The sequence below is a fragment of the Platalea leucorodia genome (genome assembly GCF_965183815.1).
Source record: "Platalea leucorodia genome assembly, chromosome: W".
Lineage (NCBI taxonomy): Eukaryota > Metazoa > Chordata > Aves > Pelecaniformes > Threskiornithidae > Platalea > Platalea leucorodia.
In genome coordinates, this window is record NC_138859.1 from 33,145,892 (window position 1) to 33,172,873 (window position 26,982).

General features: G+C 47.2%; 1 protein-coding gene across 1 annotated transcript; it reads left to right on the top strand.

The window, feature by feature from the left end:
* Positions 1-302: 302 nt before the first annotated feature.
* On the top strand, positions 303-26,728 carry LOC309601544 (mitochondrial nicotinamide adenine dinucleotide transporter SLC25A51-like; the record flags this gene model as incomplete). Its single annotated transcript, XM_082334595.1, has 2 exons — positions 303-392; positions 25,818-26,728. Exon 2 carries the CDS (start codon positions 25,856-25,858, stop codon positions 26,726-26,728), a length of 873 nt encoding a protein of 290 aa, XP_082190721.1. The 5' UTR covers positions 303-392; positions 25,818-25,855.
* Between the last annotated feature and the right edge of the window lie 254 nt (positions 26,729-26,982).

Consider the following 26,982-nt stretch of genomic DNA (forward strand, 5'->3'; position numbering starts at 1 on the left):
GACCTTGGTGTCTTGCAGGGTTGTTTCTCTCACATATTCTCACTCCTCTCTCTCCCAGCTGCTGTTGCACAGCGTATTTTACCCTGATATGTATCTTTCCACAAGCACAGCTCACCAAGCACGAGGAGTATCATGACACCCACAAAGCCCTTCTGAAGCCAGGCAGTACCCAGGCAGCTCTGTGATTAGCCAAGGGGAGACGGGGAGGGGCTTACTCCTCCCAGCTGCAATTTCTCTTGGTCACATGTAGTTGACGCGAGTTGGGTTTCTGTGCTGCACTTCCTACGTCATCGAGAATGTGAGTTGGTGGATGCAAGTGTCCAGTTTGGTCGGCAGCAGTGGCAACTTTTATCTCCAAATTGCGTTTTCAGGTGGCATGGAAGACACAACAGGTGAGTCACTGGGGAGAGGGTGTGCTGCTGCTCGCATCTCTCTCCACTGCGGCGGGGCCACCCTGTGTGGCCTCTCTCTCTCGTCCTTCATTCCTGTCTCATAAGGATTCCCGCCGGTGGTGAAGGTCGCGCCGGGCTGGACCGCTGCTGCCTCTGGAGCATGAGCGTCCTAGACTGTCACGGCAGCGCGGAGGGGGGCGGGGAGCACCCGGAAGCGGCAGGGGGTGGTGGTGTACGGTAGCCGGGCTGCATCAATTCGTCCCCGCGCTCCAGACTGGGAGTGGCGTCTTTGGACACGCTCCTCAGTGGGAACCACAGGAGAGATGTTCCGCCATGCTGCGGAGTAGGCGACGACTGGACAGGAGTAGGGAGAATAACAACAGCATGCGGCAGTCTTCTGCAAGCCGCCTGGAATCCTTGCTGCTGATCCCTTGGTCACTTTCTCTCATCCACGCGGGCAGTGAGCTCTGCAGTACCTGCTGCCGAGGAGCTGGTGGCAGTCTACACAGCAGAGCTTGAAAGCCTGATCCTGCTCAGGACACAAACACATTCAGGTTGCTTCTCTAAATCCCTGCATTGTTCCTGATGCAGGCATCGGGAAAAGGCTAAATAAAAGAATGCAATGGCTGCCTTCCAAACTCAACACTGTGTTTAGGTGTCTTGTCTTTTGGCAGTTCTACTTCTTTACAGAGAATCTCTTCTCAGGCTAGAAGAAAAAACAAAAGAGAACCATTCAGGTTGGAAGGGACTTTTGGAGGTCTCTACTCCAACCTCCTGCTTAAAGCAGGGTCAACACTGAATTCAGACCAGCTTGCTCAGGGTTTTCTCTAGTCAGGGCTTGAAAACCTCCAAGACTGGAGACTGTACAACTTCTCAGGGCCCATGTTCCACTGCTTGACTGTCCTCACGGTGAAAAACAGTTTCCTTATAGCCAGCGTGAACCTTGATTGTTTCAATTTGTACCTGTTGTGTCATCTTCCCACTATGCAACACTGTGAAGAGCCTGGCTCTGTCTTCTTGATAGCCTCCTCATAGGTACTGGGGGACTGCTATTAGGTGCCCCTGCAGCCTTCCTTCCTCCAGGCTGAACAAGCACAGTTCCCTCAGCCTCTCCTCATAGTGCAAGTACTCCAGCCCCCTGACATCTTGGTGGCCCTCTGCTGAATTTGATCCACTTTATCAATTACTTTCTTGTATTGGGGTGCCCAAAATTTGACACAACATTCTAGATGTGATCTAATAAGCACCAAGTAAAGGAGGATAATCACTTCCCTCAATCTACTAGCTATGCTCCTGGTAATATAGCCCAGGATACTGCTAACCACCTTTGCTGCCAGGGCACAGTTCTGGCTCATATTCAGCTTGCTGTTTTCCTTGATCCTCCAGTCCTTTTCAGCAGAGCTGCTCCCCAGCCAGTCCCCAGATGGTATTGATGCCAGGGGTTCTTCTTCCCTAGGTGCAGGACTTGGCATTTGTCCTTGTTGAATTAAATTAAGTTCCTGTCAGCCCATTCCTCCAACCTGTCTAGGTCTCTCTGAATGGCAGCCCTGCCCTTGAGTGTATTTACTTCATCCTCCCAATTCCTGCAAACTTGACAAGAGCAAGATGCATCACCTCCTCCAGGTGTTTGATAAAGATTTTAAACAGGACAGGTCCCAGGATAGACCCCTGCAGCATCCCACTTGTCACAGGCATCCCAGTAGAGTAAAACCCATTAACCACCACTCTCTGAGCTCAGTCACCCAACTAGTTTTTAAACCCATCTAGTTGTCCACCCATCCAGACTATAATATCCCAATTTGGATAGAAGAATATTGTGGGATACAGTATTGAAAGCCCTGCTAAAGTCAAGGTAAATGACATCCAGTGCTCTCGCTTCATCCACAAATCCTGCCATTTTATCACAGAAGGCAATTAGGTTGGTCAGGCCCCCTGGTAAATGCATGCTGACTGTTCCCAATCATCTTCTCCTTCATGTGCCCAAAAACATATTCTAAGAAGAATTTCCCTATGATTTTCCCAGGAACTGAAGTTCCCTGGGTTGAACTTTTGGCTTTTTTTTTTTTTTTTTTTACGATGAATGCAACATTTGTCCTTCTCTAGTCATCAGGGAATTCCTCTGATCTTCATGACTTTTCAAAGCTGATAAGAGAATGGCCTCATTATGAAACCAGACAGTTCTCTCAGCACCCTTGGATGCAGCCCATATGGTCCCATGGATTTGTACAGATTAAGTTCTCTGAAATAATCCCTGATTCAGTCCTCATCCACTGTTGGTAGTTTTCCTTTAACCCTGTCTCTAAGCACAGAGGCCTAGGAGACTTTGTCGGTGCAGATTGAGGCCAAGAAGGCATTGAGTACCTCAGCCTCATCTATGTCCACTGTCACTATATCACCCATCCCATTCAGCAATAGGCCCATCTTCTCTTTGTTCAGTCTTTTACTATTAAAGTGGTAGTAGAAGCTCTTGTTGCCCTTGATCTGTGATCTGTAGAGTTCCTCAAGTTGCTTAAAGAAGGCTTTGTCTGCTTCCTCACCCTGTCTGTAACAAACTTCTGCCACAATATCACACTTATTGGCCTCTGCTTTGATCTTGTTCAGTTCCTGTTAGTTGTAAGGGTAATCTTTGGAAATTGAGACCAATGTAAGCAAAGATATAGCTGTATCTGGGATGGAATCACTTATTGGAAAATAAAAACAAACTGGGTAACCAAATTAATTCCCTTTATGATATTTAACTTCTGATTAAATCATATAATGAAGAAGGCAGTCAAATATCATAAACCTGTCAGCTCATGGTAACTATTAGTTGTATGGGGAGTTATATGTAGAAAAACAGGTTAAAGAATATTACATAATATTGCTATTTATTTTCCCCCAGATGGATATGCAGAGTTACTGGGGGGGGGGGAGTTCACTTAAAATTTTAGTGTCTTTTGTTAAGTAGTTCAAATAGCTTTTCTTTTTCTTTTTTAAGCAACCATTTTGGCACTAGCAGGCCACTAATCCACTTCTGCTTTTACTTGGCACAACTTTTTGTTTTAATACCAAAATAATTATAATGATTATTCAGTGTGTTGACTACTTGTGCAAAATACTATAGTGCAACTAATAGATCTCACTTGACAGGCCTTCATCAGTATCTGTAAGAAGTATTAAGGGTTCCTCTATTATAATGAGCTACCAAGATTGAAGACACGCATAGCTTACATGCATAGCTACATCTTGAAAAGTGTCAGACTTAGAGGTTAATGCAGATAGTTAGGAACCATCTGTAGTCAAGTTTTGAAAAATATTGTATTGTTCCTGTTTTAAGTTGGTTGATATTGATTAAGAATTGCCAACTCAAGAGCCAGCAGGCAGTAATTAGATACTATCCTAGTGATAAGTTATCAAACCTGAAAAATAAACAAAACCCATAAAACCTTCTACTTTAACTGTCATGCTTGTACTTGGCATTAGGTTGGTGATAAAAACTAAATCGATAGGGCCAGTGTTTCCCATATTTGGTGGTACAGGAGTACCAGTTTGCAGACACTTGATCTACCCAGTAGCTGGCCCCTGGATCCCCCCAGTCTCCCCAGTTGCCTCCCACAGAAACATACACACACACGTAAATGAGTCTCTTATTCCACCCCCATACCCCACGGTCTCTTCTGCAGTTGGCTTGGACCACCTGGTCCCTCTGATAGCCAATTCCTCCAGGTGCCTCACCCTTAGAGACACATACATACCTGGCTCCCAAGCCACGACCTTCTCCAATGTGGGTGCTTCCCATGGGCTGCAGTTCTTCACGAACTGCTCCAGCATGGGTCCTTTCCATGGGCTGCAGTCCTTCAGGAGCAGACTGCTCCAGTGTGGATCGCCCACAGGGTCACAGGTCCTGTCAGAAAAAGTGCTCCTGCGTGGGCTCCTCTTTGTGGAGGAGCTCCTGCATTGGCTCTCCACGGGCTGCAGCTTCCTTCAGGGCATATCCACCTGCTCCAGCATGGGGTCCTCCACAGGCTGCAGAGTGGATATCTGCTCCACTGTGGACCTCCATGGACTGCAGGGGGACAACCTGCATCACCATGGTCTTCATCACAGGCTGCAGGGGAATCTCTGCTCTGGTGCCTGGAGCACCTCCTACCTCTCCTCCTTCACTGACCTTGGTACCTGCAGGGTTGTTTCTCTCACATATTCTCACTCCTCTCTCTCCCAGTTGCTGTTGTGCAGCCGTTTTTTTACCCTTTCTTAAATATGTTATCACAGAGGTGCTACCAACGTCACTGATTGGCTCAGCTTTGGCCAGCAGCAGGTCCATCTTGGAGCTGGTTGACAGTAGCTCTGTCTGACATGGGGGATTACTCTGTTGTCTTCTCACAGAAACCACTCCTGCATCCCACCCCACTACCAAAACCTTGCCATGTAAACCCAATACAATGTCAACTACACCTAAATATAAATCATTACTGTTGGGGAGGGGATGTTAAAGTGCAAATAGTAAATTGTGTTAAATTTATCTGGTAAGGAAAAAAACAAGTTTGATTATTTTTAGACTAAGTATATTAATGTGCTATTTTTTCTTTTATTCTACTTAATGGAATATTTGAAACATACTAGATTGTTTTTACATTATAAAAACAATGAAAGAGATAAGTTACAGTGAACTTTAAGCAAGCTTTTGGGAGAGGGAGGAATTTGGAGGCTTATTTAGGTATTGTTTGGTGGGGTTTTTTTGAAATTACACTGTCATGTAAACTATTTTTAACGCTTTATTACTGGGCACAGTAATAAAGTGTTGAATCACAATTCGGAACTACTATATTTCACATAACTTGATAGTGATGATTTTGTTTAACAAGTAACAAAAGGTTTTGATCCTACTGTGTTTTCACTGCAAGTACACTTGCATGTGTGCTTTTTTAAGTAGGACAATGTCTTGTTGGTCAGGTGGAAACACGTAGAGTGGCTAGTTCTTAGCTACGTGTATGCAAACTGACTATTCCCCCCACCTCATCTTTTGTAAGAGGATAAGGGTTTAAGTTAAGACTCTGAGAAGGTAGTTATAAATTTGGCTCCTTCTGTACCCAGCTACCAACTTCAAAAAACCTTCTAGGAATTCAGTATCTACTTAACCCTCTGTTAAATTTGGTTGGAATTGGCCAAGAGACTCAGAAGTTAATAACCGAAGGGAGATGGATAAACAGGTGGTGAAATTCCATCTTGTTCTCCTAGGAAATCAAAACACTTCCATTTACTGTTTGCAGCTTTTATTTATAATCTATATACATAAAAATTATTAGATTCAGAAAATCATACTTTATTTCTTCCTATATAGTAGGGATGCTTGCTCACCAGTAGTAAATGGTGATATAAGTTAATAATTCAAACATTTACTAAGCATACCCTCTATTAATGGTTCTTTCAAGTTTATAATCAAAATACTAAGAGAAAAAATGCTGATCCTCTTATTCTTGAGAATAAATCATTCTGACATTTGAAAAATACATGTCCTAAAACTCTTTCAGGAGATATCAAAGTGAATTGTAAAACTAAAAGCCATAACAACAAATATGTGGAACGAATCCTCCAGTAATTTCAGTGTTAGTGACTTCCCAAGGCAGAGGTAGTGTCTGAGTAGCTAATAGTCCTCAGTAGATTTTTCTTCCATGAATATATGTAGTTGCATTTGAATCCAAAGGAACTTGGCTGCGGTAAGGACTTTCGTAGCTTAACTACACATTGTGAAGAAGTACTTCCTTTTGTTCTGAACCTGCTAGTTTTGTTCCATAGCCCCTAGTCTTAGGGGAGAGAGAACACTTCTCCATTCAGGATTTTATAGTTTTTCTTCATATCTTGCCCTTAACATTTCCCTGACTGAAAATTTCTGTAGTTATAAAATATTTGTAACCAAGAAATTTGTGTATTTTGGTTTTATTTTTAGTGATTTGTGCAGTTACAGTACTAGGCTGTTCTCTTTCCTGAGGCTTTTTTTTTTCATTTTAAAAATATGTTAATTGGCAATAAATTAAATGTAATTATTAATTCAGGTATTGAGAAACAAAGCAAACAAACAATTAAACAAACACTTGGGGAAAACACCTTTCTTCCCTCTTCCCCAGGCTCAACTTCAGTCCAGACATTTCTCTTCCCCCCTCCCTGGTCTCCACTGCCCTTATTTTTGCTATGTATTACACTCGGTTCCTTCAGTGAGGCAACAGGAAGTACAGGATATTTGGAATAGCGCATAGTGTTTTTTCTTCCACTGCTCCTGGCTTTTTATTCATTTCCTCTGCTCTGGCATGGGCTTATCTACAGGCTGCAGCCCCTTTTGGAGGCGTACCTGCTTTGGTATGGCTTATCCACGGGCTGTAGTCCCCTCAGAGGCGTACCACCTCCTCTGGCATGGAACACCTCCTTCTGAGAGTGTCTCCAGCTGTGTCCCCAGCAATGTCCCCTTCCTTGTGTCTTTCTGTTTTTCCTCACATGTGTCCTCACATGTCTCCTGCCCCTAGCTGCTACCACCCTTTGTTAAATATGTTTGTGCAGAGGTGTCATGTGTTCCCCTGGTTGAAGTTCTGGTATGTGGTGGGTTGTTTTTCATCAGTTGCTGAGCTGGCTGTAAGCAGCTGTGACTACCACAGGACAGTTCATGGCCTATGCATGCACAGATCAGCCCTGCAGCCCCCTGCTACCAAAACTCCACCATTTATACTAAATATAGATATACTGCAAGTACTTCAAGGGAATCTTTGTTGCCAACTGTTGCTGAAAGGTGAAGCATCACTGAAGCAAAAAGGGAAAATCAGACAATGTATCAAACTAAGCCTTTCAAAAATATAATCTTGTTATTGACTTAGCTGCATTGCACATATTTAATAACCTGAAGTATTAATGCATTTTGCTGAATGTTGCGTGTGCCTAGCACATAATATATATGACCCAAACAAAGCTTTTCACTTTACAAATGCTCACGTGTAAGATCTCAACTTTAATGTTGCTCAGAGAATTAAATTAAAATAGCCTAGGATGCTTTGTTCCTTAACAAGAGCATTCATGTAGTAGCTTACTATCTCTAATTCATGTACTTTAGCTTTAAACAGTTAGACACATTCACAAAAGCAATACACATACACACACTGGATCCCCCAGTAGCTGGGCTTAGACGCTCGATCTACCCAGTAGCTGGCCCCTGGATCCCCCCAGTCTCCCTAGTTGCCTCCCACAGAAACATACGCGCGTGCGCACACACACATGTAAATGAGTCTCTTACTCCACCCCCAGACCCCCACAATCTCTTTGGCAGTTGGCTTGGACCACCTGGTCCCTCCGGTAGTCAATTCCTCCAGGTGCCTCACCCTTAGAGACACATGCATACCTGGCTCCCAAGCCACTTCACCTACTTCCTGGCTATTCCGATTTGATAGTCGTAGTGATCATGCGTTGACTTACATACCCTCACTTGCTCGCTCCAGTTGCTGGCACCACGGACACACGGCCTGTTATTCCCACTGCAGTTGGTGGCACTTAGATCTTTGTACGCACACACATGCACACAGAATTGAGAGCCCCTCACTCAGGAAATTAGTTAGAAAAGGAATTTAATTACAAGATAGGACAGGCTGCATTGGTCAGGCACAGGGCATGGCCAGACAAACATACCAACCGGCCACCTGCTTACATGCACTTATCCCTCTATTTTCCACACACTTGTTCCTCCCCAAGTCTCCTAGATCCCTTTCATTCCCCACCTTTGGTTTCTCTCCTAAACATCCCATAAGTCTTGTGCAATCCCAAAAGGCTCTTCCCCTGCATCCCTAGAGGTATGGAATACATTATGACAGTTACCAGCCTCAGTCCGAAAGGTCTTTGGGGGAGCTGCCCATTGATTCACAATATGGTTGAGGTTGGAAGGGACCTCTGTAGGTCATCTTGTCCAACCCCCCTGCTCAAACAGGACCACCGAGAGCAGGTTGCCCAGTTCCATGTCCAGATGGCTTTTGAATATCTCCAAGGAGGGAGACTCCACAACCTCTCTGGGCAACCTGTTCCAGTGTTCGGTCACCCTTACAGTAAAGAAGCGTTTCCTTATGTTCGGACAGAACCTCCTGTGTTTCACTTTGTGCCCATTGCCTCTTGTCCTGTCACTGGGCATCGCTGACAAGAGCCTGGCTCCATCTGCTTTGCACCCTCCCTTCAGGTATTTTTATACATTGATAAGATCCCTCTGAGCCTTCCCTTCTCTAGGTTAAAAAGTCCCAGCTCTCTCAGCCTTTCCTCATATGACAGATGCTCCAGTCCCTTCATCATCTTTGTGGCCCTTCGTTGAACTCTCTCTAGTATGTCCATGTCTCTCTTTCTTTGTTGTGGTTTAACCCCGGTAGGCAGCTAAGCACCACACAGCTGCTTGCTCGCTCCCTAGTCCCAGTGGGATGGGGGAGAGAATCGGAAGGGTAAAAGTGAGAAAACTCATAGGTTCAGATAAAGACAATTTAATAACAAAAAAAAAACAAAGAAAAGAAAAAAAACACAAAGAAAAGCAAAACCAAGAAAAACAAGCGCTGAAAAAAAACCTCAACTGCTCAGCACCAGCTGACTGATGCACAGCCAGTTCACAAGCAATGGCAGCCCCAGCAAACTTCCCTCCCCTCCCTGGTTTTATTGCTGAGCATGATGTCATATGGTATGAAATATCCCTTTGGTCAGATGGGGTCAGCTGTCCCAGCTGTGTCCCCTCCCAACTTCTTGTGCACCCCCCAGTCTACCTGTTGGCGGGGCAGCGTGAGAAGCAGAAAAGGTCTTGATGCTGTGTAAGCACTGTTCAGCAATAACTAAAATATCAGTGTGTTGTCAACAATGTTTTCATCACAAATCCAAAACAAAGTCTGTGGACTCAGAGCTAGCCAACGTTATTTGAATTTACAAGAAGGGCATGAGGGAAGACCCAGGAAACTACAGACCTGTTAGTCTAGCCTCAGTACCTGGAAAAATTATGGAGAAGATCATACTGGGTGCTATTGAAAGGCATTTAAAGGGCAATGCAATCATGAGACACAGTCAACATGGGTTCACAAAGGGAAAGTCCTGTTTAACTAATTTGATATCCTTCTATGATAAGGTCGCTCGCCTAGTGGATGAAGGGAATCATAGAATCATAGAATGTCCTGAGTTGGAAGGGACCCACAAGGATCATCGAGTCCAACTCCTGTCCCTGCATAAGACAACCCCAAAATTCACACCATATGTCTGAGGGCATTGTCCAAATGCTTCTTGAATATTGTCAGGCTTGGTGCCATAACTACCTCCCGGGGGAGCTTGTTCCAGTGCTCCACCACCCTCTGGGTGAAGAACCTTTTCCTAATGTCCAATCTAAACCTCCCCTGGCATATCTTCCTGCCATTCCCTCGGGTCCTATCATTGGTTGCCAGGGAGAAGAGATCAGCACCTGCCCCTCCTCCTTCCCTTGTGAGGAAGCTGTAGACCATGATGAGGTCTCCCCTCAGTCTCCTCTTCTCCAGGCTGAACAGACCAAGTGACTTCAGCTGCTCCTCATACGGCTTCCCCTCTAAACCCTTCACCATCTTCGTGGCTCTCCTCTGGACACTCTCTAGTAGCTTCGTATCCTTTTTGTACTGTGGGGCCCAAAACTGCACACAGTACTCAAGATGAGGCAGCACCAGTGCAGAGTAGAGTGGGACAATCACCTCCCTCAACCGGCTAGCAATATGATGCACCCCAGGACACGGTTGGCCCCCTTGGCTGCCAGGGCACACTGTTGGCTCATGTTCAAGGCAGTGGATGTAGTTTTTCTGGATTTTAGGAAGGCTTTTGATACTGTCCCTCACAGCATTCTTCTGGACAAGTTGTCCAGCTGTGAGATGAGCAGGTACACGGTGCGCTGGGTGAAGAACTGGCTGAAGGGCAGGGCTCAAAGGTTTGTAGTGAATGGGGCTACATCTGGCTGGCGACTGGTCACCAGCGGTGTTCCTCAGGGCTCAATTCTAAGGCCAGGTTTTTTTCAATACTCATATCAATGATCTGGATGCAGGAGTAGAATGCACTCTTAGCACGTTTGCTGATGCTACCAAACTGGGAGGTGCTGGTGACTCTCTCGAGGAACAAGAGGCCTTGCAGAGGGATCGAGATAGATTGGAGCATTGGGCAATCATCAGTGGCATGAAATTTAACAAGTCCGAGTGCTGGATTCTGCACTTGGGACGGAGTAATGCCGGACACAAGTATAAATTGGGAGAGGAGTGGCTGGAGAGAAGCCCTGCAGAAAGGGATCTGGGGGTGCTGGTTGACAGTAGGCTCAACAGAAGTCAGCAGCGTGCCCTGGCAGCCAAGAGGGCAACCTGCATTCTGGGGTGCATTAAACACAGCATAACCAGCCGGTCAAAAGAGCTGATTATCCCTCTGTATTTTGATAGAATCATAGAATCATAGAATCATTAAGGTTGGAAAAGACCCTTAAGATCATCGAGTCCAACCGTTAACCTAGCACTGCCAAGTCCACCACTAAACCATGTCCTTGAGCACCACGTCTACCCTTCTCTTAAATACCTCCAGGGATGGAGACTCAACCACTTCCCTGGGCAGCCTGTTCCAATGCTTGACCACCCTTTCAGTGAAGAAGTTTCTCCTAATATCCAACCTAAACCTCCCCTGGCACAGCTTGAGGCCATTTCCTCTAGTCCTATCGCTTGTTACTAGGGAGAAGAGACCGACCCCCACCTCGCTACAACCTCCTTTCAGGTAGTTGTAAAGAGCAATAAGGTCTCCCCTCAGCCTCCTCTTCTCCAGGCTAAACAACCCCAGCTCCCTCAGCCACTCCTCATAAGACTTGTTTTCTAGACCCTTCACCAACTTTGTTGCCCTTCTTTGGACACGCTCCAGCACCTCGATGTCCTTCTTGTAGTGAGGGGCCCAAAAATGAACACAGTACTCGAGGTGCGGCCTCACCAATGCCGAGTACAGGGGCACTATCACCTCCCTGGTCCTGCTGGTCACACTATTCCTGATACAAGCCAGGATGCTATTGGCCCTCTTGGCCACCTGGGCACACTGCTGGCTCATATTCAGGCGGCTGTCAACCAACACCCCCAGGTCCTTTTCCGCCAGGCAGCTCTCCAGCCACTCTTCCCCAAGCCTGTAGCATTGCATGGGGTTGTTGTGACCCAAATGCAGGACCTGGCACTTAGATGCCTTGAATCTTATACAGTTGGCCCCGACCCAATGATCCAACCTGTCCAGATCCCTCTGTAGGGCCTTCCTACCCTCCAGGAGATCAACACTCCCTCCCAACTTGGTGTCGTCTGCAAACTTCCTGAGGGTGCATGCGATCCCCTCATCCAAATCACTGATAAAGGTATTAAACAGAACCGGCCCCAATACTGAGCCCTGGGGAACACCACTTGTGACCGGCCGCAAACTGGATTTAACTCCATTCACCACAACTCTTTGGGCCCTGCCATCCAGCCAGTTTTTTACCCAGCAAAGAGTATGCCTGTCCAAGCCATGAGCAGCCAGTTTCTCCAGGAGAATGCTGTGGGAAATGGTGTCAAAGGCCTTACTAAAGTCCAGGTAGACAACATCCACAGCCTTCCCCTCATCCACTAAGCGGGTCACCTTGTCATAGAAGGAGATCAGGTTAGTCAAGCAGGACCTGCCTTTCATAAATCCATGCTGACTGGGCCCGATCCCCTGGTTGTCCTGTACGTGCCGCATGATGGCACTCAAGATGATCTGTTCTGTAACCTTTCCCAGCACCGAGGTCAATCTGACAGGCCTGTAGGTCCCCAGATTCTCCTTCTGCCCCTTCTTGTAGATGGGCATCACATTTGCTAACCTCCAGTCAACTGGGACCTCCCTGGTTGACCAGGACTGCTGATAGATGGTTGAAAGTGGCTTGACGAGCAATTCCACCAGCTCCTTCAGTACACTTGGGTGGATTCTCCACCCCTCATTCCATACCACTTTCCTCATGTTCAGGTCTTTTACACTGTCCAATACATCATCATTAACCACCACCCTCCTTCCCATTTTTTGATATATACACTGATATCATTCCCTTAGTCTATGGGCCAGTCCTGTAAAATGTTCATAAAATGCCTGTAAAATGTCCATTGAATTAATTTAGTCCATAACTTTGGGCTCCATCTGTTATGGGGGACACTCAGGACAGGAGGGATGGTGTATTGTGTTGGATTTTTGCACACTGAAGCCACCTCAAGTTGCGTCACCACTGCACTTGCCTGGTTCCTCAGGAGATTCAGTCTTCATTGGTTCGTGTGAGTCCTGCTATAATACCTTTGACATATGGCAGCCACAGTAGTGGCGACATACAGCATCATATAACACTGGCATCATACAGCAATGGCGTCATACAACTCAAGTCATGGATTATTTTCACCCAATATTAAATCCCCTTGAGGTACACATTGGACTTGCCCATCCTTCTGCGTTATCCACCAAGTACACCCAGATCCTTGAGCAAAAGTAATCCCATGAATGAGGTTGCCTTTTCCCGAGTAAGGAGTAACCCAAACTTTCCCAGCCACTTCCTTAGGTGTACTGTGGGGACCTTATCTCCTTCCACAGTATGTAGGGGTTTCAGTTGGGCAGGACCAGGTCGATTGGCAGATCTTCTAGTGTTAACTAGCCAAGTGGCTTCTGCTAAATTGGTATCCCAGTGCTTGAATGTCCCAGCACCCAATGCCTTCAGTGTAGTTTTTAACAGTCCATTGTATCATTCAATTTTCCCAGAGACTGGTGCATGATACACCTAGTCAATGCCATGCTCCTTGGCGCAGGTGTCTATGAAGTTGTTTTGGAGATGAGTCCCGTTGTCTGATTCAATTCTTTCAGGGGTGCCGTGTCACCATAAAACTTGCTTTTCAAGGCCCAAGATAGTGTTTTGGGAGGTGGCATGGGTTACAGGGTATGTTTTCAACCATCCAGTAGTCACTTCCATCATTGTAAGCACATGGTGCTTGCCATGGCGGGTTCATGGTAGTGTGATGTAATCAATCTGCCAGGCTTCCCCATATTGATATTTAAGCCATCATCCTCTGTACCAGGGAGGTGTTAGCCGCTTGGCTTGTTTGATTATGGCGCACATTTTACATTCATGGACAACCTGTGCGATGGTGTCAATAGTCAAGTCCACCCCTTGATCATGAGCCCATCTATATGTTGCATCTCTTCCTTGATGGCCTGAGGTGTCATGGGCCCACAGAGCTATGAATAGCTCACCCTTATGTTCCAAATCCAGATCCACCTGAGCCACTTCAATTCTAGAAGCCTAGTCCACCTGCTTGTTGTTTCAGTGTTCCTCAGTGGCACGACTCGGGTATGTGAGCATCTACGTGACGTACTTTTACAGCCAGGTTCTCTACCCAGGCAGCAATATCTTGCCACAGTTCAGCAGCCCACATGGATTTGCCTCTGTGCTGCCAGTTGGTCTGCTTCCATTGCTGTAACCACCCCCACAGGGCATTTGCCACCATCCATGAGTCAGTATAGAGATAAAGTACTGGCCACTTTTCTCGTTCAGCAATATCTAAAGCCAGCCATCAGTAAACAGGGCATATTGCTTCTCATTTTCTGGTAGTTTATTATACAGTGGGGCCTCCTCAGCACAAGTCACCTCCTCTGGTGACGCTCCGAAGTTTCAGCCCTCTGGCCAGTCCACGATCACTTCCAGGATTCCCGGGCAGTCAGGGTTTCCCATTCAAGCCTGTTGCGTGATTAGTGCAACCCACTTACTCCACGTAGCATCAGTTGCATGATGTGTAGAGGGGATCCTCCCTTTGAACATCCAACCGAGCACAGGCAGTTATCATAGAATCATAGAATACCGGGTTGGAAGGGACCTCAAGGATCATCTGGTCCAAACTTTCTAGGCAAGAGCACAATCTAGATGAGATGGCCCAGCACCATGTCCAGCTGAGTCTTAAACGTGTTCAGCATAGCTGAGTCAACCACGTCCCTGGGGAGGTTATTCCAATGATCGACGGTTCTCACTGTGAAAAATTTACCTCTCGTGTCCAATCGGAATCTCCCTGGGAGTAACTTGTACCCATTACCCCTAGTCCTCACCATGTGACTCCTTGTAAAAAGGGAGTCTCCATCTTCTTTGTAGCTCCCCTTTAAGTACTGGTACATGGTGATGAGATCACCTCTAAGCCTCCTTTTCTCAAGGCTGAACAAGCCTATCCTCATATGGCAGGCTTCCCAGACCCTTGATCATCTTGGTGGCCCTTCTCTGGACCCCCTCCAGCCTGTCCACATCTTTTTTGTATAGCGGGGACCAGAACTGTACACAGTATTCCAGGTGTGGCCTGACAAGCGCCAAGTAGAGTGGGATAACGACTTCTTTATCTCTGCTGGTGATGCCCTTTTTGATGCAACCCAGCATCCTATTGGCCCTCTTGGCCACAGCAGCACACTGTTCACTCATATTGAGCTTCCTGTCCACCAGGACCCCCAGGTCCCTCTCCATGGAGCTGCTCCCTAGCCAGGTGGATCCCAGCCTGAGCTGCACTCCTGGATTATGTTTTCCCAGGTGCAAGACCTTAGACTTGTCCTTGTTAAACTTCATAAGGTTCTTGTTAGCCCCCTCTTCCAGCCTATCCAGATCTTCCTGCAGGGTGGCTCTCCCTTCCAGAGTGTCTACTTCCCCACTCAGTTTGGTGTCATCTGCAAACTTCGTCAGGCTACACTTCATGCCGTTATCCAGATCACTTATGAAGATATTGAATAGCATTGGGCCCAATATCGATCCCTGGGGGACCCCACTTGTGACGGGTTGCCAGTTTGAAAAAGAGCTATTTGCCACCACCCTTTGGGTGCGGCCCGCCAGCCAATTCCTCACCCACTGCACAGACCACTTGTCTAGGCCATAACACATCAATTTCTCCAGGAGGAGGCCGTGGGGAACTGTATCGAAAGCCTTGGAGAAGTCCAGGTAGACAACGTCCACCGCTCGCCCCCTGTCAACCGAGCAGGTCACTTTATCATAGAAGGCCACCAGATTTGTCAGGCACGATCTGCCCTTGGTGAAGCCGTGTTGGCTTTTCCCAATCACGTGCTTCATTTGACTCATGAGGGCCCCCAGGAGGATCCGTTCCATAACTTTCCCGGGGACTGAAGTAAAATGAGGGGCCTATAATTACCCGGATCCTCCCTTGAGCCCTTCTTGTAGATAGGGGTAACATTCGCCTTCCTCCAGTCCTCTGGGACATCCCCCGATCTCCACGACTTCTCAAAGATTATAGAGAGTGGCCCCGCAATGACATCAGCCAGCTCTCTCAACACCCTCGGGTGGATGGCGTCAGGGCCCATCGATTTGTAGGGGTCAAGCTCCTGTAATAATTCACATACTAATCCCTTCTTCACTGATGGTGGGTCTATGTTTGGATCCTCATGGATTTTCGTTCCCAACGCCTGGGATCCAACAGTGTTGGTAAAGACAGAGGTGAAGAAAGTGTTGAGAACCTCTGCCTTTTCAGCATTGTTGGTGACTGATTCACCTCTACTGTTTAACAGTGGGCCTATGTTTTCCTTCTGTTTCCGCTTGCAACTTACATACCTGAAGAACCCTTTCTTGGGTTTTTTTGACACCTCTGGCCAGTTCCAATTCAAGCTGAGCTTTTGCTTTTCTAACTGCATCTCTGCACACTCTGGCAATGCCCTTGTAGTTCTCAGTGGATAATCTTCCACTTCTCCATCTCTGGTACGCATCTCTCTTGGTTTTAAGCAGACCCAGGAGCTCGTGGTTGAGCCAAGGGGGCCTCTTGCTCCGCTTACTTCCCTTTCTTTTATAGGGGATAAACTGGCTTTGTGCTTCCAAGAGAGCATTCTTGAAGAACTCCCAGCACTCGCTGTCTCCTTTATCCTCCATGGAAGCTTCCCACGGAATCCCTCCCAACTGAGCTCTGAGCGAGCTGAAGTTTGCTCTTCTAAAATCTAGAACCCTTGTCTTGGTGCTAACCTTCAGCATGCTCAGCCGGATCCCGAACTCCACAATATTGTGATCACTGCAGCCAAGGTTGTTACTGACCGAGATATTACAAAGCAGGTTTTCTTGGTTTGTGAATAGCAGGTCCAGCAGTGCCTCCTTCCTGGTTGGCCCATCTAACATTTGTAAGAGGAAACAGTCCTCTACGCATTCCAGGAACTTGATGGATGACACGCGAGCTGCTGTATTGCTCTTCCAGTAAATGTCTGGGTAGTTGAAGTCACCCATGAGAACCAGGTTCTGTTGACCAGAAGCTTGCCTTAGTGTCCCAAATATTGCTTCATCGGCTTTATCGTCATGGTTTGGAGGTCGGTAGCAGATGCCCACTGTAAGGTCCTGCTTGGAGACGACCCCTCTGATTTTAACCCAGAGGCATTCAATAGAGCACTCACAATCACCATAGTAGACTTCGATACAATCAAGGTGCCAAAAGGAGCTATGCTTCAGTACCAACTACTTCTGAAGTGGCTCGAACCCCTTCATATGCTGCCAATATCTCTTTTTCAGTTGGAGTGTAGCAGGCCTCGGATCCTCTATATCCCTGGCTCCAAAACCCTAGAGGTTGACCTCGAGTCTCTCCAGGTAACTTCTGCCAGAGGCTCCAAGGTATAAAGCACATTTTTCACATCTTGTCCTACCTGGAGTGGCCCAAGGGCTACTGCATGAACTATCTCCCGTTTAATTTGTTCAAAGGCTTGTTGCTGCTCAGGGCCCCATTTGAAATCATTCTTCTTCTGGGTTACTCAATAGAGAGGGCTTACAATCAGACTGTAATTTGGAATATGCATTCCCCAAAAACCCACAACGCCCAAGAAAGCTTGTGTTTCCTTTTTGCTGGTTGGTGGGGACATGACTGTTATTTTGTTGATCACATCCATTGGGATCTGACGACGTCCATCTTGCCATTTTATTCCTAAAATCTGGATCACCTGTGCAGGTCCCTTGACCTTACTTTGTTTTATGGCAAAACTGGCCTCCAGGAGGAGTTGGACTATTTTCTTCCCTTTCTCAAACACTTTTGCCTCTCTGTTGCCCCACATATTGATGTCATCAATGTATTGCAGGTGTTCAGGGGCTTCACCCTGTTCCAGTGCAGTCTGGATCAGTCCATGGCAAATGGCAGGGCTGTGTTTCCACCCCTGGGGGGCAGTCAATTCCAGGTGTACTGGATGCCCCTCCAAGTGAAAACAAGATGCGTCCTGCATTCTGCTGCCAATGGGACAGAGAAAAATGCATTAGTGATGTCAATTGTGGCATACCACTTGGCCGCCTTTGACTCCAATTCATATCGGAGCTCTAGCATGTCTGGTACAGCAGCACTCAGCAGCAGCATAACTTCATTCAGGCCCCAATAGTCTACTGTTAGTCTCCACTCTCCATTAGACTTTCGCACTGGCCATATGGGACTGTGAAAATGTGAGCAAGTCTTGCTGATCCCTCCTTGGCTCTCCAGTCGACGAATCAACTTATGGATGGGAATCAGGGAGTCTCGGTTGGTGCGATATTGCCGCCGGTGCACCATTGTGCTGGCGATCAGCACCTGCTGTCCTTCGACCCTTAGCAACCCCAAAATAGAAGGATCCTCTGAGAGACCGGGCAAGCTAGACAGCTGGTTAACCTTTTCTGTCTCCAAGGCAGCTATACCAAAAGCCCACCGGTACCCTTTTGGGTCTTTGAAATACCCTCTCCTGAGGTAGTCTATGCCAAGGATGCACGGGGCGTCTGGGCCAGTCACAATGGGATGCTTCTGCCACTCCTTCCCAGTTAGACTCACTTCAGCCTCCAATACAGTTAGCTGTTGGGATCCACCTGTCACTCCAGAAATACTGATGGGTTCTGCCCCTTTATAGCTTGATGGCATGAGGGTACACTGTGCACTGGTGTCTACTAAAGCCTTATATTCCTGTGGGTCTGATGTGCCAGGCCATCGAATCCACGCTGTCAAGTAAACCCAGTCATCCCTTTCCTGCACCTGGCTGAAGGCAGGGCCCCTCCATTCCTGGTCGGAGTCTTCATTACTTGATTTTTGTAACTGCAAACCAGAAGTCCCTTTATTAGGTTTGGAAGTAAGATCTTCCCTTCTACTCTGCTCCACAGAAACTGGAGCAGTAAATCTCCTGGATGGATGCCTTTTGGCTCTTGTTTTTTTCTTGCAATTCGCATACCCAAGCTTCTGGTTTCGAGGTAGTTTCATCATCCCACTTAGAATCATAGAATCACAGAATAGTTAAGGTTGCAAAAGACCCTTAAGATCATCGAGTCCAACCGTTAACCTATCACTGTCAAGTCCACCACTAAACCATGTCCTCGAGCACCACCTCTACCCGTCTTTTAAATACCTCCAGGGATGGGGACTCAACCACTTCCCTGGGCAGCCTGTTCCAATGCCTGACTACCCTTTCGGTGAAGAAGTTTTTTCTAATATCCAACCTAAACTTCCCCTGGCGCAGCTTGAGGCCATTTCCTCTCGTCCTATCACTTGTTACGAGGGAGAAGAGACCGACCCCCACCTCGCTACAACCTCCTTTCAGGTAGTTGTAGAGAGCGATAAGGTCTCCCCTCAGCCTCATGTCCTCCTGTGGTTGTGCAGATAGAACCACAGGGTGGCACGTGGTGTGCGTCACTGGTACCCTTTCCCTTGAGCAGAAAAAGGCTGACTCTTAATAGCTGAGATATTTGTCAGTATGGGCAAGGAAGAAGACATATTCTTTTTGAATTGCTGGAACTGTTGGGACAGTCTCTCCACAGCCGAGATGCAGGCCCATAGGGAAGATGTGAGATTCTCTTTGAATTCTCAGAGTTGGTTGGCCAATCCATCCAGTCAGTGCCTCTGTGTCTGTCCAGCTCATTATCACCAGGGTGCTGGCATATGATGTTGGTGCACTTCGTACAAACTTTCGCCACATGGACCGCATGCACCATATATCATCCAGGTCTTTGAATGCCTGTTTATTGACCTGGTTGCTATAGATCACCTCCACCATGGCTATTTCCCTCAGATACTGGATACCTCCCTCAGTGGTGGTCCACTTGCCTCGGTAATTTGCAAGATCTTCCTTGAAGGGATACCTTTCCTTCATGCTCAACAGGAGGTGCCTCCAGAGGCTGAGGACTGTTGCCCCTTTTCCAGTCCCTTTGTCGATGGCCTTATCCCTAGCAAGGGATCCCAGTTGCCAGACTTCCTTACCCTCTAATTCCTGACTATTGGCCCCAATATCGCAGCATCGAAGAAACCAGCTGATAATTTGCTTGCCTGGTTGACGGCTAAAATCTTTTTACATATGTCACAGCTTACTCAAGGATAGGTGGTTACTATCTCATTTATGATTTCAGTCTCTTCCCCCTTCTGTTCTTGTGACTGCCCTGCTGCAGAACAGGCTGCCTCTTCTGATTCTCTCTCCTGCTCCCTCTTCGGAGAAGCTTCTTCCTGCCTTACTAAATGAGTTGACCTCCGCTTCCATTGTTTCTTCTTGATTATAGGGGCGACAGATATAGTTGAGGGCTGGGTCTCTGATTTAGCCACAGTGTCTGTATGTCTTCAGATCCAGAGACCCTCTCTTCTCCTTGAGGGTGCTGAATAGTACTGAATAGTGTTTGGTAGGTGTAGGCCAGGCCCCAGCACAGTGTGAGAAGTTGTGCCTCTTTGGCATAGCCAGGGCCAGGGCATCTTTTTTTCAAACATTCTATCACTTCATCAGGATCTCGCACTTGTTTGGGAGTGAAGTTCCAGACCATCGGTGACAACCATTCTAGGTATCTGCCCATATTCTCCCACACACCTTGCCACCCATAACCACACTGCCTCGGGGCCTGGGTGATATTCCTAAATAGTTGGTTAACCTTAGAAAAAGCCAAAAAAATATTCTTGAGAAGTACCAATAGGAGTATTTTGGTTACCCAAGGATGTTCAAGATAACGAAGACATTGTAACAAGGGAAAAAACATCTACCCCACAGGAGAAGGGGAAGGTGCCATTCTGTGTTTCCTCCATCGAATGCCTCTCAGAGGAGAAAAGGGAAAAAGTGTAATTGTTAATTGTCTCCATGAGAAGGTTCCTGAAGTACAGGGAAGGCATCAATGCAGGGCCCAAATACCAGATTAGGCTCAAGGCCAGTGCTTTTATCATAATTCTCCCAGGCAAAACACCACTAAGTGCTACACAGCACAGCAAACTGCAAAAGCTAAAACTAGCCTTTAACAAGCTCTCAAATTTGATGTACAGCAAAAAAAGGGAGCATTGCATGGATCAGATAAGCCAATGTCGAGAACAGATAAGTCAACATCATGACCAGCAACTGTTAAACAGATATAATAATTATAAGTTCCTTCCAATACACTCCGGTCAAATCTGTCATTATCTCAAACCCTTCGAGCCCCACATTGGCCCCAAAATGGACTGTCATGGTTTAACCCCAGTAGGCACCACACACCCACTCGCTCACTTTCCCATCCCAGTGGGATGGGGGAGAGAATCGGAAGGGTAAAAGTGTGAAAACTCGTGGGTTCATATAAGACAGTTTAATAAGAAAAAAGAAAAACAAACAAAGAAAAGCAAAACCAAGGAAAACAAGTAATGAAAAAACCCAACAATTGCTCACCACCAGACAACCGATGCCTAGCCGGTCCCCAAGCAATGGGCACCCCAGCAAATTCCTCCCTTAGGTTTTATTGCTGAGCATGATGTCGTATGGTATGGAATATCCCTTTGGTCAGATGGGGTCAGCTGTTCCAGCTGTGTCCCCTCCCAACTTCTTGTGCACCCCCAGCCTACTTGCTGATGGGGTGGTGTGAGAAGCAGAAAAGGCCTTGACTCTGTGTAAGCACTGTTCAGCAATAACAAAAACATCCCTGTACTATCATCAACACTGTTTTCAGCACAAATTCAAACCATAGCACCATACTAGCTACTATGAAGAAAAATTAACTCTATCCCTGCCAAAACCAGTACAATCTTGTACTAGGGGAGCCCAGAACTGGACAGAGTACTCCGGGTGTGGCCTCAACAGTGTTGAATAAAGGGGAGGGATCACCTCCCTCGACCTGCTGGCAACACTCATCCTCATGCAGCCCAGAATACTATTAGCCTTCTTTGCTGCAAGGGCACATTGCTGGCTCATGTTCAACTTGGTGTCCACCAGGACCCCTAGGGTCTTCTCTGCAGAGCTGCATTCCAGCTGGTCAGCCCTCAGCCTGTACTGGTGCCTGGGGTTGTTCCTCCCCAGGTGCAGGGCGTGACACTTCTTGTTGAACTGCATGAGGTTCCTGTCAGCCTGTTTCTCCAGCCTGTTGAGGTCCCTCTGGATGGCAGCATGATGGTGTATCAGCCACTCCTCCCACTTTTGGGTCATCTGCAAACTTTCTGAGTGTACACATTGCCCAGTCATCCAGGTCATTAATGAAGATGTTGAACAAGATCAGAGCCAGTACTGAACCCTGGGGTACACCGCTAGTCGCTGGCCTCCAACCAGACTTCATGCCACTGATCACCACCCTCTGGGCCTGGCCGTTCAACCAGTTTTCATTCCACCTCACTGTCTGTTCATCCGGCCCATACTTCAACAGCTTCCCTATGAGAATCTTATGAGAGATGGTGTCAAAAGCCCTACTGAAGTCTACGTAGACAATGTCCACTGCTCTCCCTTTGTCTACCAAGCCAATCATTTCATTGTAGAAGTTTATCAAGTTGGTCAAGCATGACTGTCCCTTGGTGAATCCATGCTGACTACTCCTGAAGACCGTCTTGTCCTTCATGTGCCTGGAAGTGGTTTCCAAGATTAGCTGCTCCATCACCTTCCCAGGGATCAAGGTGAGGCTGACCAGCCTGTAGTTCCCTGGGTCCTCCTTCTTGCACTTTTTGAAGATAGGAGTGACATTTACTTTCCTCTAGTCCTCAGGCACCTCTCCCAATCACCATGATCAATCAAAGATTATTGATAGCAGCCAGCTCTCAGCACTTGTTGGTTTATCCCATCAGTGCCCATGGACTTAAGTATGTCCAGTTTGCTTAAGTATTCCCTGATCTGATCCTCTTCCACCAAGGGTAAGTCTTCCTTGCTCCAGCCTTTTTCCCTGGTGTCTGGGACCTGGGATTCCTGAAGGGCGGTCTTGCTAGAAAAGACTGAGGTGTAGAAGGCATTCAGTACCTCAGCCTTTTCCATGTCCTGTGTCACCAGGGCCCCTGCGCCATTCAGCAGCAGGCCCACATTTTCCCTAGTCTTCCTTTTGTGACCTATGTACTTACAGAAGCCCTTCTTGTTGTCTTTGACATCCCTGGCCAGACTCAATTCCATTTGGGCTTTAGCTTTCCTAACATGTCTCTGCATGCTCAGACAGTGTCTCTGTATTCCTCCTAGGTTACCTGTCCCTGCTTCCACCTTCTGTATGCTTCCTTTTTGTGTTTGAGTTTGGCCAGGAACTCTTTGTTCATCCACGCAGCCCTCCTGGCATTTTTGCCTGACTTCCTGCTTGTTGGGATGGACCGCTCTTGATCTTGGAGGAGGTGATCCTTGAATATTAACCAACTTTCTTGGGCCCTTCTTCCCTCCAGGGCCTTATCCCATGGGACTCTTCCAAGCAGATCCCTGAAGAGGCCAGGGTCTGCTCTCCTGAAGTCCAGGGTTGTGATCTTGTTTTTTGCCCTGCTTCCTCTTCTCAGGATCCTGAACTCCACTATTTCATGGTCACTACAGTCAAGGCTGCCTTTGACCTTCACATCCCCAATGAGCCCCTCATTGTTTGTGAATATGAGGTCCATCAGAGCACCTCTCCTCATTGGCTCCTCTATCACTTGGGTTGGGAAGCTGTTATTGATGCTTTCCAGGAACCTCCTGGATTGCTTGTGCCCTGCTATGCTGTCTCTCCAGCAGATATCGGGGTGGCTCAAGTTCCCCATGAGGACCAGGGCCTGCAAACGTGAGGCTACTTCTAGCTGTCTATAGAAGGCCTCATCCGCTTGTTCTTCCTGGTCAGGTGGCCTATATCAGACATCCACTATAATGTCACCTTTACCTGTCTTCTCTTTAATCCTTACCCATAAGCTCACATTTGGCTCATCATCCGTCCCCAGGAAGAGCTCCATGCATTCCAGCTGCTCTCTCACGTAAAGGACAACTTGCCCTCCGCGTTTTCCTGGACTGTCCTTCCTAAAGAGCCCGTAGCCCTGCATTGCAACACTCCAGTCATGGGAGCCATCCCACCACATCTCCACGATCCCAACAAGATCATAGCCCTGCAACTGCACACAAATCTCTAACTCATCATGTTTATTCCCTATACTGCATGCATTAGTGTACAGGCATTTCAAAGCAGCACCACAGCATGCTGATTTCCCAGAAAGAGTCTGTTGCCCTTCCACATCAGTGCCTTGTAGGCACTTCCTTGCTTACATGCCAATGCTGAAGGTGACCCTAGTTAAGCCCTGTTTTGTTGATTTTACAGTCCCTTTCATTCACATCACCCCAGGCCCTTTGCTCATCAGCACTGTCCATTACTCTCTCACAGAGCTGCTGGTAACTCTCTCCCTCCCCATTCCTAGTTTAAAGCCCTCCTTACCAGGTCAGCCATCCTGCTGCCAAAGATACTTTTGCCTTGCTTAGTGAGGTGGATCCCATCTCTCCCAAGGGTCCTTAAACAGGGACCCATGGTCATAGAAACCTGTTGCTGACACCAGCTCCACAAGCAGTTATTGGTATGCAGTATCAGTCCCCTCCTCCTCATACCCTTTTCCCTCACTGGTAGGATCAAGGAGAACACCACCTAGGCCCCCATACCCCTGATTATCACCCCCAGAGCTCTGTAGTCACTTTTGACTCCAGGTTGCCCCTGGCAGTATCGTGCCTGCATGGAAGAAGGGGATAATAGTCAAAGGGTCAGACAAGCTTCAGCAGCCTCTCCATAGCATCCCAGATCCAGGCCTCTGGCAAGCAGCAAACCTCTCTATATGACAGGTCAGGTCAGCAGATGGGTGCCTCCATCCCTTGCAGCAAGGAGTCACCCACTACCATCACTCACCACTTCCTCCAGGTGATCTTGCATGGTTTAGGGTCAGTTGGCCTAGATGCTTTGCTTGAAAGCACACCCAACTCCTCCTCAGCTTTGAGGGCGGTGAATCTGTTCCATAGTTGCAAGCCTTCAGGTGGAGCTGGTAGCCTTCCTCTTGTTGCCAGAAGTCACCAGCTTTCATTTTTCACCTTCCCCAGAGGTTGCACTTGCCATTCTGCTAGGGACAGACTCTTGCCTGTGTTTCCACTGCAGCTGGGGTACAAGGCTCTTGAAGCTGTTGTGTCTCTGAGAAGATCCTGACTCTATCTATCTGTGATGCTGCACAGCCTGCTGACTTCCTCCTGTAACTCCTCTTGGTGACTGCAGGAAAGAAGGCCACCTCTACCAGTCTCAGGGAAAGGCCCCAGGTACTCCCTACAGCCTATACTTGCAAGGCTGCATCCACCATCTAAAGCTCTATCTAGGTCAAAGCCTCTGCCCTGGCAGGGACAGCTGCTCTAATACCTGCTGAGGAATATGCCCTATGGCATGTCACCACCATACCTGAGAACATATAGGCTGGTTTGAACTGTGATGAAGATCCCCCCTCTGCAACAGCTGTTGCCTCTGGGAGGCTGTACTCCAGGCCTGGCTCTCCCTAGCACCAGCTAAAAGGGGGTTTGACCCTCTCTAATCAGCAGCATGTAACAAAGGCTCCAGGCACCTTGGGTCAAGGGCAGCTGACCATGCTTGTTAGAAGCTGCTAGAGCTTCCTCAGGCCCACATCCTTGTGGCTCCCCTTACCTTGTCCTTATTTGGCAGCAGCAGGCACCCTCAGTTTTCTCAGAGGGTTCCCAGGAGTTCCCCAATGATCCTGGACCCTGTCCTCAGAAGCTCCCAAAGCAGAACCCAGAGACTGCTGTGCAAACTGCTGCATCTGTTGGCTGCCTCTGTTAGCTGTACTCATCTTGATGGATACCGCATCTGGGCTGAGGTTCTCCTGGGACAGTCCTGGGAGGGGGCCAGACAGGGTGTCTGTTTCTGAGTCCCTAATTTGGGTTGCCTACCTGCCTTTGTGCCTCTGTGCTCTTCTGGGCTTGTGGAGATGGGTCTTTGAGGCTGATAGCTGTCCTGTGATGGGCCTGGGAGGAGCTAGGGCAGGATATTATTTGGGCTCCTCCACCTACCATTGTCTCTCTGTTCTCCTTTGTGGGTGTACAGATGAGCTTTTGATCACATAGCATAACATCTCTCACCAATGATATGAACATGCATTTTGCATCATCTATCAGATGAAGCATTTGTCACACTGTTCCACTGAATTTGATGAAGTTTCTTCAGGATGTAAAATGTTGAACAGTGTGCACATGATGTGTGTGTGTGAACTAAAAAAGCTGTGTCACATGCCATTTTTTTCACATTCTTTTCTTTTTTTGACATAGGAAAAGAAATCCAATATCTATATTAAGGGGAAAAAAAGATGGATTCACAAGATTGTGTCCCAACAAATTCAAAGCAAGATATCAGCCATCACATAAAGGGTAGCTCTGGTAAGCATTATCTTTGTGGCTATTGTGCAGCCTTCACCAATATAGCAGTCACCTTTCCCATCCAGAAGGTCCTCTTTCGACAACAGTTGTATGGCTTGAAAACAAAGGATGCAGTACATCAGCTACAGAAAGATGGAATTCGAAATCTCTATCGTGGAATCCTTCCTCCATTAATGCAAAAAACAACCACCCTGGCTCTAATGTTTGGCTTGTATGAAGATTTCTCCTCCTTGCTCCATAGTCACACAAGTACACCTGAACTTCTAACTTGCAGCATGGCAGCAGTGCTTGCAGGGACCACGGAAGCCCTTCTTACACCTTTTGAACGAGTCCAGACTTTGCTTCAGGACTACAAACATCATGAAAAATTTACAAACACTTACCAGGCTTTCAAGGTATTAAAAGTCTATGGGATTAGAGAATATTATCGGGGTTTGGTGCCTATTCTGCTCCGGAATGGAAGCAGTAACATCCTCTTCTTCGGCCTACGAGGACCTATCAAACAGTGTCTGCCTGAAGCAACTTCTTATAGCACTCACTTAGTCAATGACTTTATCTGTGGAGGGCTGTTGGGTGCCATGCTGGGATCCTTATTTTTCCCAATGAATGTTGTAAAAGCTCGCATGCAATCTCAAATTGGTGGGGAATTTCAGTCTTTCTCAAAAGTTTTTGTGATGATCTGGCTAGAACGTGATAAAAAATTGATGCATCTTTTCAGAGGAGCCCATCTGAATTACCATCGTTCTGTCCTGTCCTGGGGCATAATCAATGCAACATATGAATTCTTGCTAAAGCTGTTATGAAAAATGTTACCTTCCTTTGAAGCCCCTTTATTCACTTGGGTATTTGTACATTTGAGGTCACTTAGTCTTTGGGAATAGATTAATTTATGGAACTTTTTGTGAATAACATGGAGTACCATGAAACTTGGAGAGAATTCAAAGCAGCAGTTACATTTCAGTAGGGAGATGGGTGATATTGTTAGTGGCTACTTAGTGTGTGTCGTGGTAATTAGTCTTATTAAAGGCCTTCAATATTTATGAGGTAAATGGCAATA